General features: G+C 36.9%; 1 protein-coding gene across 4 annotated transcripts in view; it reads right to left on the reverse strand.

The window, feature by feature from the left end:
- Window positions 1-1,819: 1,819 nt before the first annotated feature.
- SEMA3D (semaphorin 3D) overlaps window positions 1,820-13,951 on the reverse strand; it is a 205,491-nt gene continuing 193,359 nt past the window's right edge. For all 4 annotated transcript variants that reach the window (XM_055300973.1, XM_055300974.1, XM_055300976.1 and 1 more), the window contains one exon: window positions 1,820-6,191. In XM_055300973.1, the coding sequence (XP_055156948.1) occupies window positions 5,766-6,191 (426 nt within the window). In that variant the 3' untranslated portion in view covers window positions 1,820-5,765. The remainder of the gene's footprint in view (window positions 6,192-13,951) is intronic.

Raw genomic sequence — 13,951 nt, forward strand, 5'->3', positions numbered from 1 at the left:
CCCAGGGTCCCTGAGGCCAACCAAGGTCCTAGCTGTCACGTTTTTTTAAAAATAATCAGGGTGCCCAAGAAAGTCCATAACGTAAGCCTGGAAGGCTGCATCTATTATGATGGCTGAGTATCTAGTGTTCCGATATGCTAGTTTCTCTTTCCCTCTCTCTTTCAAATTGACTCTTGAGTAATTCGTTCTGTGAGATTTAGAACCTTAATTTACTTTTTATTGTGAAATATTTCAAGCACATAGAACTGTATTGGGAGTGATATATTTGAATTGCAATCCAATGCCCAACTTCATCAACTATTAACATTTAAATATACTAGTTCCTATGAATGTGTGTAATAGAAATGTAACACTGGGTTTAGATATGTTTTTAAGAAAATAAAACATCATTAAAACAATGGTAGCTCCCTTTATCCTCATTCTCTTGTTTCTTGAGGAAAATGTTTTTGAATTTGGTGCTTAACTTTTTCTGAAATGATTTTTTTATATGTTTACTACTTACATATGAATGTATGCATCCTTAAGCAGTATCATTTACTTCTTTAAACTTGATATACCCAATATAATTCTGTTTGTATTCCTACACTTCTTGATTTTACTCGTTTTGACATTGTTTCTGAAATTTTTCTAGGTTGATGAACACAGATCTCTTTTTAATTTAAACTTCTGTATCCATTTAGCAACTGTACTTCAATTTATCCATTCTCCTTGTGTAGAACATACATATTGTTCTCTTTTTTCTAGTATAATTAATCCTACAATAACTATTTGTGAAAATGTCTATTATTGCACATGTGGAGAAGGTTCTCAAGGGTATGCACTTAATTGTGAAAAGATGGTTCTTGGAGTATGTGCATTTTAAACTTCATTGGGAATATCAGGTCACTCTCCAAGAGGAGTGTTTGTACCAATACACACACAAAAGACAAGTATATGAACTTCTGAAAGAAACAATGAAGTTATTTGCAGCTTCATCTTCCCAGACAAGACTTTCCAGGGCTAGAAACACTGCTAATGCAGGTAACAACTTGTGTGGTTATAGATACTTTTATTTCTCAAATGTTAAACTCTTGTTTCTTTTGTCTTGAGAATGCCTCATGCACTTTTCTAACTAATACAATTGGAATTTTCTTCATTTTCAATCTTGTGTTATGCTTTATTTACAGTAACGACTTGGACATGAACCTACTAAGGTCCTACTAAGAGTGCCCTATATAAAATTATGTTTTTCTTTTAAAGATTCTACATTTAATGTACTCTCATGTTTAAAGATTGTCAGAACACCACAAAACCTGACATTTTTCTGTATAATATCTCTACGAACTATTTGATAACCAGGTTTGGGGAGGTATTATATGTTACCTATTAGAAATATATCCTTCATGAATGTACCGAATTGGCAAGAAATATAATTTTCTCTAAAAGAAATGTCTTTCTAAAGCAAAAACAAAACCTCAGCTAACTCCTTTAATAAGTTATACTCATTTGGCTAAAGATACAGATGAGTATTTTCAAATTTCACTTATTTGGTGATCACTGGAAATCTTAAAAGTGGTTACTTGTGGTAGTAATGTTTATGTCAGTCTGCCAACATCTAAATTTAGATCACAGTAAAGTGCAACTATATAATTGTATTGGTTGGGGAAAAACATATATTCCTTTCTTTCATAAGAGAATTTACTGCAAACTTAAAATGCAAAATATATTTACTGCATGTTATCAGGAAATATTTTCTTAGGTATTTGATTTAGTGCAATTCCATGTATAAAATCCAGTTACCATGTTTAGGGTTTGAAAAAAAACTTGCAGAAAACCAACATTCTGTTTATAACCATAGAACACTAATGTTTGCATTTTATTATAATACAACCAAAATATACATTTGACAATATTCAATTACTTTAGATTACAAGACTACATTTCTTTTAAAATACCAAAGCTGTAATTCGAAATTGATTGGTAACCACTTACAATACCAGAATTAAATTAAATGATTAACTGATAGATTGTTGCCCTTTCCCAAAAAATCATCTATCTCAAACTTACCATAAATACTTTACACTACAAAATATTTAAATGAGAGGTATAAGTCATGTGCATGTTCCTGTCTTTGCGCTGTCAATATTTAGAATGTTGGAATTTTAGATCTTATATTTTAACCTCAGATGTAAGCTAAGTTATTTAAATATTTTGGTCATTTCCTGTGAGAAAAATATATCTTTCTATAAAAACATTTCAAATATCTCTTTTTTTCCTCTTAAACTGTCCATTCCCAAGAAGGCTAATCAATTTTCCAACATGCTAAGACAAATGTAACATTCTAAAGAGAAGCCATTTAGGTTTTAATTTTCATTTGTATTTATGATATATGTATATATAGCTTATATTTAAGTTTAAAATATCAGTGTGTAACTAATGCTACTGTTCAACTTAATATTTTGTGGACATCTGGATAATACAAAATTGTCTTTGAAAGTTTAATTTTGATAATGTTGAAAAACAGGCACTGGCCACTGTAAACTTATTTTTTAATTGAGTCTATACAATTCAGCAGGAACGAAACTTAATAGCATAAAAGAACTGAAATACAGACCGAAGACAGAGTTCAAGAGTAAGTCCGTTTTGTAAGCAGCATATTCTAAATGAGCATCAGTAGCCAACAGATTGATGAGATTTGGTGAAGATTGTAATTCTTCTACTCTTGTAGCTTTTGCAAATTTCTGAATTTCTCTATGACTATTTTTTCCATCTCTTAAGTAATTTGGTTGGTTTTCAGACTGTGTATTCTGAAAGTAGGTAACATAAATGTAGTGTTTTGAGCTTTTTTGGAGGAAAAAAAAGTTCTACATAAATTACTTAGACTCTTCATTTCTAAGGAAACTCTTAAAATTCCCAATAAATTGAATGTAAATGTATGCAGAAAGGCAGGATTTCATTTAGCAGCATGAATAGCTGGAATGAAATGCAAGTGAGAATATGCAAGTTAAAGACCTATGTATTTAAAACGGGAGGAAAATACAAAACCAAGACTAGGCAGACATTGTATAAGACCTCTCCATTGATAGCTAATTCCTTAACAAACATATTTGAATCTATTAACTGTAATTTTATTTTTAATTATTTCAAGGGTAATTTGGTAAAGCCTTCAGGGGGGAGGAAGTATATATTGTGTCTCATTTCTAGACTTAATATATTCATACTGTCCTGCTAAGTGTTCTATGGCAATTAAAAGGTTAAAAAATTAAATGTAGCTTAGATGTCCTCTATCTTTATAAATACACAAAAATCTTTGCCCATGTTTTTTATTATATGACATTTTGTTTTACTGAATATTTACTCAATATTTCAAATATATTTTAAGCAATTATCATAAATTAATGTTTTAGATCCAAAGCAGCCAAAATATTAGCTGTAAAGTAAAAGAGGTTGCCTAAATTTTATCTAAGTAATTAAGAATAGAAAGGAGTAATTAAAAAATGGCTTAAACACTCATATTGTGATGAAAACCAAATTTTTTACACAAGTCAATCCTAACATTTGAGCTTCATGAAATTTTCCAAAAGTCACCTGTACTATGATCATTACTGTCTGATATACAAATCTTAGGAAATCTTAAAAATAAATCATGCTCCCATTTAGTTCCTTTGAGCTTACCATGAGTTCCTGGAACATTTAAACCAGGAAATCAATAGTTAGAAACATTCTCCTTGTGATATTCAAATGGCAGCCTGATTCCACCCTACAGCTAATCTTATGCATCACTTTTTAAGAGTGATTGTTTCTGGTTCATTTTTTAGAAGAAGAAGAAGAAAAAAAAAAGAGCCTTAGTTTTCTGTAGAGTGAAACATCTACAAATATTTACGGGTATCATTTCAAAAGGGGTACCTAACCTGTTCCAGCCATGTGGCTACTTTGAGACAGGTAAGCCAGGCGAAGAGAATGAACCTACGAGCGAATGCTGGGAACACAGAGGCAGTCAGAACTGATGCTGAAACTCCTCTAACCACACAGGTTCTCACAGGCTCTTCTTTCAAGACATGCAGAATCCATGAGAGACGAGCAATGTCTGCTATTCAGTTTTCTGAAAGGCTGCCTTCCATGTGAGGAAGTGACTAATTTTTCATTTCACACTAAAAAGGGCGTGAAGAGGCAAAACAGAAGAAGGCAAAGGGTTTTGTGTTCCAAGAAGGAAAGGTGAGTTCTGCTCCAACTGGCAGGAAACAGCATACGTACGCAGAGAGGGAAAGTTAAATTGGAAACATTCAAAAGTGCTAACAGAATATGAAAAATGTTTATGTTAATGCTGTGAGTTCAGTTTCTTTACATGCATTAGGCTTATTTATTATTAAATTACTAAAACGAGGCTACTTGAATTACAGCATACAATCTCAGAAATGCAGATTGTGTGAAGAAAAGATGTCAAAGAGTTAATTTAACTCTTTCCGTTGTCAACATTTTTGCATTTGTTCTATTGTTCAACAAATACATATCCCCGCTCCCCATCACTGTCTACCTAATTCTATCTTTCTCTATATGTATATATTGTTATTTTGTATTCACTCAAATAAAATCCAATATTCAGGAGAGAATAAAGGCAGTAAATGGAAATAATTTACAGAGTATAATGAAATTTTAGAAAAAAAAAGAAGTACTACTGAAATCCCATTGGTTGTAAATAAATTTGTGTTCATTCTTCCCATGATCTTTTAGAAAATTTACTTTTCCCCAGACTTTCGCTAGCAGTTTGTTATAAGGTAGAATTTTTTCAACAGATGGATTACAAATTGGCAGCTACTTATACCCTAGTGCCTAAAGCTACATTACATTTTGCCCACTTTATTTGTGATTGTTCTTCCTTTTTATGGGGATATGAGTTTTCCTCAAAGCCAGAATTTATGGCTGTCTTTCTTTCTGTCTCTCAACAAATCCCATCTGCATGCCTTCCTGTTAGGACACAGTATATACATCATAGTGTTTCCCTTATTAAGATGTTTTCTCATGTGCTATTAAAATATTTATGAAGCGTTTCATCCCTGTGAAGCTCAGCATATATTCTAAAAACACCTAACGGAGCACCAACTTCTCTCTCTGTGAACCTGCTACTCTTGACAAGTCATAAGAAATCGCGGGAGGAGCATGTGCGTCCTTCAGTGAATCACGCTGCAGTACAGGGCAGGTCACCCCCGTGTCTGACACAACGCACCTCTCCACGTTCCTACACCGTGTGCCAGGAGTGACCGGCTCGCTGGGAAGGTTCCTGGTGCCGGCACGAGCTGCAGGAATCTGCGTCTGCCCTCCAATCCCTGCCACAAGGTCGCCAGTTCTAGAGGGGAATGGGGTCTCTGTTCCTAAGAACACATACCCAGCACGGTCAACCCCACGCTTAATGGTCGTACGAGGAAAATGAAACACCTTATTACAATGTCAAACTGGTTGCTTGCTTAGCTCAATTACTTACATGACATAATCGATTCAAAAACTCAGCACATTGAACGTTTACCCATGTGAATGTAAAGCCCCTATTTTGAGGATAATTCTGATACTTGGCAGGGACATGTTTCGTTCTTGGAACACGGGTTCAGATGAACGATTCGTCCGCACTACAGCAGGTTCCCTGCAGGCAGTCTCATTTGGATTCTGTTCCTGTGTCCCTTGCCTTAGCAAAGCTCCAGGGAAAGCGCCTACGAGTTCGTATACGGGGTGTACAAAACAGAAGACGGTACGTTTGCAGGTAAAGAATTCTTTTCTTTAAATTAAATAGACAACTACGTGTCCACAGCTCTAGGGAGCTCATCCAGGTTTCTGTGATGTCTTCGATTTCGTTTCTTCTTCATTTCCTGCATGTGCTTCCACTTTGGGCCGCCCTTGTTCCGCTGTCTTCGCTTCTCCCTGTGCCACATCTGCTCGCAGTACTGGTCCAGGCTGAAGTTTGGGCTGCTAAGGATTTGGATGTAGTCTTTGTATCTCAAGCGTGACTCAGCCAACAGATCCTTGACCTGCCCCTCCTCGTGCTCTGCCCTCTGGGTATTTTCCATCTGTTCGTTCTCAATGACATTCAAAGTCAGCTTCACTATGGTGTGGATAAAGGTGTGCTCCTGTGCTTTGCAGTGATACATCCCAGAGTCCTTCTTCTGCAAACTTCGAATCAGTAGCCCATATTCTGTTTTGATGATCCTTTCATCAGGTTTCAACTGCAGAATTGGAAAAAGGTAGGTAATAAATGAAAAACAGAGAGGGCCAGGAGCAAATGAACAGAGGCCACATAGTTTTACTTCAATGAACTTAAGAGATACCTTTCCATCTCTGTCATCAAGCATAATATTACCAGCCGTAGCTGAAGACAGTAAAAAAAACTCCACTGAAGTAACAGCCCTCAAATGTTTGCTTCTCATTATTACCTAACCAAACCCTTGGAATATAGTTAGTTTTTCTCCCAGTCTACAGATAGGAATGAAAAGCTATAAAAACCAATGAAGTAAAACTGGAAACTATCAACTGACCATCTTTACAGAGATTTCAGATACCAAGTGGCATACAAAGAACACCAGTTGATACTTAAATCTCAGAGCTACAAATGAACATCGACAGCCATCGTGTAGAAAAAGCTCTTAGGGCACACTAGTCCTTGTCATGTGGAAATAGAACAATGATTTCAAAAGGAACGTGCTCTGCTTTCTGGATGTCACCCAATAAGTGAGCAGAATTCATATGGAGACTGTAAGTGGTGACTTGTTAAAAGTGTAATGGAAAAGCATGGGTACAGCTTCTTGGACGCTAGAGCTGTAACTAAGTAGCGCCACAGTCAGAAGGTTAGCAACATTTAAAGCTGAATTTCCCTTTTTACTATGGATTGAATTTTGATACTGCGGGTCTATGTGATACTTTAAATTATGTCATTTGTGGAAATATTTGCCATACCTCTCGGTATACTATAACAGAGTAATGTGATTTCAAGTGTGAGAAAACTCAGTGAACAAAAAGAACCCCTCCTGTAATGTGATGCTCTTGACCCTTTGAAGCAATCGTACTGAAAGACGATTCAAACATTTAAGCTTGCCTGGCCCGCAATCTGGTGTGAAGAGCAAACCTACCTTCAATGAAACTGGAGGCATGTTTACCGACACAAGAGCCCTGTTTAATGTGGAATATTGCTGAGCGTCTCGGCATTAAGTAGAATAACAACAACAACAAAGAGGTCTGGAAGATTTCCCAGTTTACACATCTGCCCCTGTATTGTAGACTTTTCGTTGATGGAAATCAAGGAGGCATAGAGGCAGCTAAATTAAATTTATTCACAGTGGGTGGACTCTACTCTGCATCTTTATGTGAAAAATATGTAGAAAAAAATCCCTCCGATCCTGGAAATATGAGAAGAAGGAAAAGAAACATCTCTGGCTACCAGCCCAGTTAGCTAACAAGTCCATAGCCAACCACCCTCTGTGCCAGAGAAGTGCAGCTGGCGGGGTACCACTAGAGGCCAAAGGCAGGTCACAGCCCAGATCCCTGGTTAATGAGGCTGAATGGTCTCCAGCTTGCCTTCGTTCTACACCGAATCCACTTCACCAGGGCTTTGTTTGTTTGTTTGCTTCCCTTAACTTTCTCCATTTGGTGATTTGGGCGTGCGCTACTTGTTTTGTTTTGTTTTTTTTTTGGTTTTTTTTGAATGGAGTTGTTCTGAAGGCCCAGGCATTTTAAAACGCTGGTGTAATACAAACTAACGTTGAATTCACCTAACATTCTCAGAAATTTGGGGAGTCTCGTGCCTAAAATAAATGTGAACTTGAATTGGTAGGATTCTCAAGGGCTAATCTTCAACAGAAATATTAAACCCAAACTTAACACACTACATATACCTTTTCCTTTAAATAGTTTTATTGTAGGAATTATTCTTTAAATTTTAAATAAATCTTGGATCACAAAACTCTGACCCCATAGCCAGGACCTGGTCCGTCTCTGCAGACTCTACATCCTATGATGACTCATTTATCTTCCCCTACGGGTCTTCCATTTATCAAGTTGGTGACATAGCATATGGTGTATCTGGGGGGTTAAAAGTAAAGCTCTCTGAAGGTTAAAGTGTGAAGTATTATTGGCAACGTCATAGACTACTGCCGGGTTGCTGGCGAGCCGGAGAGGTGAGGTTCAGAAGCCTTTATTTTTTAATTCTTTCAATAGAAAATGGCCCCTGGTTATTAGCATGACAATCAAAGTTGGTGAGTTAGTTCCAGACCATCTCTCCATCTCCTTTTCATCACTAGGATTCTTGCTGATGCTCAAGCCGCACTTTATGTGGCTTTTAGAGCCGGTCACAGCTCTGACTCACTACTTTTTATTGTTCTCTTTAATCTCCTGACAGGAAGAAATCAGGACTTTGATTTCGCACACATTATGTAACACTTCATCATTATCTTTGCTGCTCTCTTTTTGTATCCTGTTTATCCGTTTTACTCTGAAGTCTGGCTCCCCTTCCCTCCTTTCCAGGCCTGTCCGTCACTACAGGACTCAGAGTTTCATAAACACCTGGCACCTCCTTACTCCAATGCCATCCTGCCTTTTTCCTTTCCTCATGGAACGCTGAATTTTTCTTTGTTTTTTGAGCTATAGACATAAAACTTGCTGTAATAAGTTTCTTTCTGGATTTATCTAATGTTGATGAGATCACTGAAGTGCTTTTTTTCTTTCTGAATCTTCAAAAGTAGGCCTGGATTAGAAATCATACCTTTAATAAAATACAGTTGGGATTGATGTATGTTTCTCCAATTTTCTGCGACCTAGAGACAGGAACCTGTGCCGCAGAAATTAAGCGGCTGATTAACATTTGCCTACTTGACATTCCCATTCTCTGTGCTGCTCTCATTCCGTGCTGCAATAGGATGCATTACACACACTGGATCTCGACAGTGAGATGTCAGTACAGCCCATTTAGAAAAGTCAGCTCCTTTACAAAGAGATAATGTAATCTGTGGCCACTGATTTAAACCCATGGAATGTTCTCCACTCTAAAAGTGATAAGTAAAAACCGCTCAGCTAAATCAAAATCATGCTTGAACTGGGGTCAACTAGTCACTTGCCTAATGTGAACAAGGGTAATATATTTGGCATTATTAAATGTAGATCTTCAGTGGAGGGCAGTTCATTTAAAATGAGAAGAGAACCGTGGAGAGGGACAAAGGACATTTAGGTCCTAAACAGCAGGTAAAGGTCAGGGACTCTGCTCTCTGATAATAGCAGCCTAATGGTAATTCCTCTGCAGATAATTCACCTGTCAGTTCTCTCATAGCTAAAGCATTGCATGTGTCTTGGAAGTGACTAGGCCTTCAAGAATATGTCCCTTCTCCAACAAACACAGAAGGAAGACTTATTTAAAAATAGGGCAGTGGCAACTGACTCATTGCTTAAAAGAAAAGAAAAATTTAATGTATACATTTCTAACCCCTAGATTAATTTGGTATCTTCAAGGAAATAGAAAATGTAAACTGCGAGGGTAATAAAAACATCATAAAATAACTAGAGAAATATATATTTGCTGTTTCATTGGGGAAGGAGTTTCTAAGCATAATAAGTGAGAAATCATAGAGATATAATTCCATAGATTTGTCTAAATAAAATGTAAGACTCTCTTTTTGTGAGGAACACACAAAAATTTAGAGATGTAAAACATAACAAGTTACTTCTAATATGTATGACATTAGAATGTTAACATGTTAACTTTTATATAATATATAAAAAGCTTGTGAAAATCATTTTTTTTCAAGATTTTATTTATTTATTTGAAGAAAGAGACTGAGAGAGAGAGAAAGAGAGAGAGCGAGCACGAGCAGGGGGAGGGGAAAAGGGAGAGGGAGAAGTAGGCTTCCCGCTGAGCAGGGAGCTTGGTGCAGGGCTTGAACCCAGGACCCTGGGATCCTGACCTGAGCAAAAGGCAAACGCTCAACCAACAGTCACCCAGGCGTCCCTGAAAATCATTTTTAAATGAATACTTCAATGTAAACCAAGCAAATGATTTGTAAAGCACTTCACCAAATACAACTGAAACCAAGAGTTAGGAAACATAACAAGGTAAATTCACATCCACTCATTTTTCAAGAAATACATATTTACAGGGGCATCTGGGTGGCACAGTTGGTTAAGCATCCAACTCTTATGTCAGCTCAGGTCGTGATCTCAGAGTTGTGAGATTGAGCCCTGTGTTGGGCCCCGCATGCAGCTAGGAGTCTGCTTAAGACACTCTCTCTCCCCAAATCATAAGAGACTCTTAATCATAGGAAACAAACTGAGGGTCCCTGGAGGGGGGAGGGGGTAACTGGGTGACGGGCATGAAGAAGCTCACGGGATGTGATGAGCACTGGGTGTGACCTAAGACTGATGAATCACTGACCTCTACTTCTGAAACCAATAATACATTATATGTTAATTCACTGAATTTAAATAAAATTAAGGAAAAAAAGACTCTCTCTCTCTCTCTCCACCCTTCCCCTCATGCTGCTCTCTCTCTCAAATAAATAAATCTTTAAAAAATAGATATTTATATAACATGTTTACATAATATGACATTTTTCATATCAAACTTGTAATTATGTTCTTAAACTGTGATACACAATTTTGCCTCAGGAGTTCAGAAAAAGTACTGATATGGTGATTTTGATGAGAAATTAGCAACATACCGTTGCTTATCAAAAGCCATAAAAATAATGAAAGCCTTTCACGCAGTTATTTTACCTCAAAAGATCTGTCCTAAGAAAGCATTTATGGGCAGCCCCGGGGGCTCGGCAGTTTAGCGCGACCTTCATGATCCTGGAGATCTGGGATTGAGTCCCACGTCAGGCTCCCTGAATGGGGCCTGCTTCTCCCTCTGCCTGTGTTTCTGTGTGTGTGTGTGTGTGTGTGTGTGTGTGTGTGATGAATAAATAAAATCTTTTAAAAAAAGCATTTAGGAAGGCAGAGGAAGATTTAGATATTAGAAAGTTGACTACTTTTTTTTGAAGAGGAAACGTGCTATTTAAATAACATGGAATAATCATGAATGACTATGGCATCAGGGTAGCAGGTATAAGGGACAGGAAAAATACAGTATTATAATTGCATCATAAGGAAAAATGCCCACAGTGTAATCATCAGTGGAAAAAAAAAGCTGGAATTGACATCATTAGAGTCTTTGTAATTCTTTATGTGTCACTCTATTTTCAAAACCATTTATATGGCTTTTCTAAGACAAAGAATAACAATAAAACAAGGACCTACAAGGAGAAAAACACAAATATTTGAAGATATCTTTAAAATGTATTTTAAAAGACACTACACACACACACACACACACACATACAAATACTACCACAAATGGCATAAGGTACTACCTCTTCTAGTCATTCTGACCCCAAAAGTTCAACAGAAGCCCAGGGACTGCCGATTAACTCGTTACTTACAGCAAAAACATCATCAATTTCAAGAATAGCTTTATAAGGGAGTCAGCAGATAACTGACTCACGACCTCCCCACGGCACCCAACTGTGAAACGGCTCAGTGAGGAAATGTTCTCCTCCTGGCCGAGAATAGGCTGGTGACAGCCGCTGTGCCATGGGAGATGCTAGGCCCTCCCACAGGCCTTCGTTCAGTTTGGGGGGAAGATTCCAAACTGTGACCTTCTTGGTAAGAAGCAGAAGGCAGCCTGCTGGGAAAAGTGTTTCAGATCTAGTCTGGATCTTGCTCCCTTTCCTCAGCTCAGGCAGCAGGATTGCACACCCTGGACAGTGTGGTAACTCCCTAATTACAAAGGTAGATGAAAATACCAGCTGGAATATTACAGCTAAGATACTTTGAAGTAAAATATGCTATTTCTGCTCTATTAAAATTCATGGAGCATGGTACCACCGTGACTCTGTGATACATTCTTAAAAGGTACATTAAAGTAATGCATTGCCTTCTCCGGAAGATGAAAGATGTGAATGCAAACATGAATAGGCAAATGTATGTATCTACAACTAGGTGATTACCCCAAGCAGAGTACCATATTTTTTTAGAAGTCAGATTAAATTTGCCATGCAAGAAACATAATTATCAAAGAATTATATTTAGCTGATGAGAGATTATCAAAATTTATTGACTGTAAAATTAAAATACAGGTTTGGGACATTTAAAAGTAAAATACTGTAATGTAACTAAAAACCTACATGTTGAAAAAATTCAGAAACCATTACTCCAATATTTCTTTGATAAAAAGTTAATGCTTTATGTTTCAAAGTTACATAACCACTTCCAGGTCAGATAATACTTTAACATATGTTGGGAAAAGTTGGGCCCTTAAAGTAAACATTTAGTATAAATATGGATATGCTATAATCTTAGAATTTATGGATGTCAGGAATGATCAAGAATCAAGTTTTATCGAAGAAATCTGACATGACAAACATTTGAGAATCCCCTTGGTATTAACTATGTAAAGAGTCAACATTTCAATTAAAAACGTTCTCGGAGATTTCAGATGAAGAAAAAGATACTCCTACCCTAATGTATTGGTGGAACATATCTTTATGTCAATTTCTTACGCTAAAATTTGGTTCTTCTATTGTAAAGCTTCTCAACTTTGGAACTATTGAGATTTGGGGGCAGAGAATTCTTTATTGTGAGGGACTGTGAATTAAAGAAAGTTTAGCATCATCTCTGGCCTCTAACCACGAGATGCCAATAGCACCCTCCACTCCCCCCACCCAGCCATGACAACCAAGAACGTCTCTTGATATTGCCAAATGTGGACACTGGAGCAGCAAAATCGCCTGTGGTTAAGAAACACTATTTTATATTAATGTCTGACTGATTACATATATTATTTTATTTTAAAAAATATTTTATTTATTTATTCAAGAGAAGAGATAGAGAGTGAGTGTGAGTGAAGGGAGGAGGAAGAGCAGAGGGAGCAGAGCAGAGGGAGAAGCAGACTCCCTGCTGAGCAGGAAACTGAAGTGAAGCTCAATCCCAGGACCCAGAGATCATGACCTGAGCCAAAGGCAGATGCTTAACCGGCTGAGCCACCCAGGTGCCCCTTAAATGTTTATAGACTTATCAAGGAGGCTGTATCTTAGAGCATTTGGTCTGCCTATTTATATGACAAACTAAGTGTTAAGAGTAGTGACAATCTGCTCATAAATCCTTAGCAGTCAAACTGAACATGTGATCAGTGCTATTTCATATTTCACACATCTTCCTGATAGAGTGTCTTCAATTTTATATATGTATTTTACACTTGTGAATAATCCTCTGCTTTGAGATTCACATTCCCATCTGTATTTTCTCATTTTATTTTCATAGTAACTTTTGTGTTTATTTTGTTCACATTAGAAAATTCTGGCCTATACGGGCTCAATGATGTTAGTTGTTTTTTTTTTTTTTCACATGCACAGTTAGTGTTTTATTATTTGAAGAATGGTTATGAAACATTACACCAAGTCAGGCTGAAAGGTAAAGTTTAAAATAGTTTTGTAAGGATATAACATATGATTGTTCGCTGCACAAAATTTTGACCTTAGAGCTTATGATACACCTCGTTGCCAGTAGCACCCAGGTTTTTCCAAATAGTTATCATTTTTCTCTTGTCTGCATAGAGACAGGACCAAAGGACAGGACTGTGATGTAATTGAACATCTAATTCTGAATGCCAAGTTCATTCCATTACTCACTACAGTGTTCTGTTTAATACTGAGAATATTAGAACTCTCTACTGTGTCACTGGTTTCTCTTAGGCACTGAAAGAGAAAAATAAAAACTCTGCTAATTACCCTTTGTTTCACAGCACTCAAATAATAGTACAGGATTTCTCAGGCTACCTGAAGTTGTCTTATTAAATTCAGTAACATATATAACCTATCTACCTCACAAAATTTCTGTGATTGCTTTAACTTCTATGTATGTCCTAGAAAGAATGAAACAGAAAAAGTCAAAAGATGAAGAGAACAGCCAT

This window comes from Nyctereutes procyonoides, unplaced genomic scaffold (assembly GCF_905146905.1).
Source record: "Nyctereutes procyonoides isolate TBG_1078 unplaced genomic scaffold, NYPRO_anot_genome, whole genome shotgun sequence".
In the NCBI taxonomy this organism is placed as follows: Eukaryota; Metazoa; Chordata; class Mammalia; order Carnivora; family Canidae; genus Nyctereutes; species Nyctereutes procyonoides.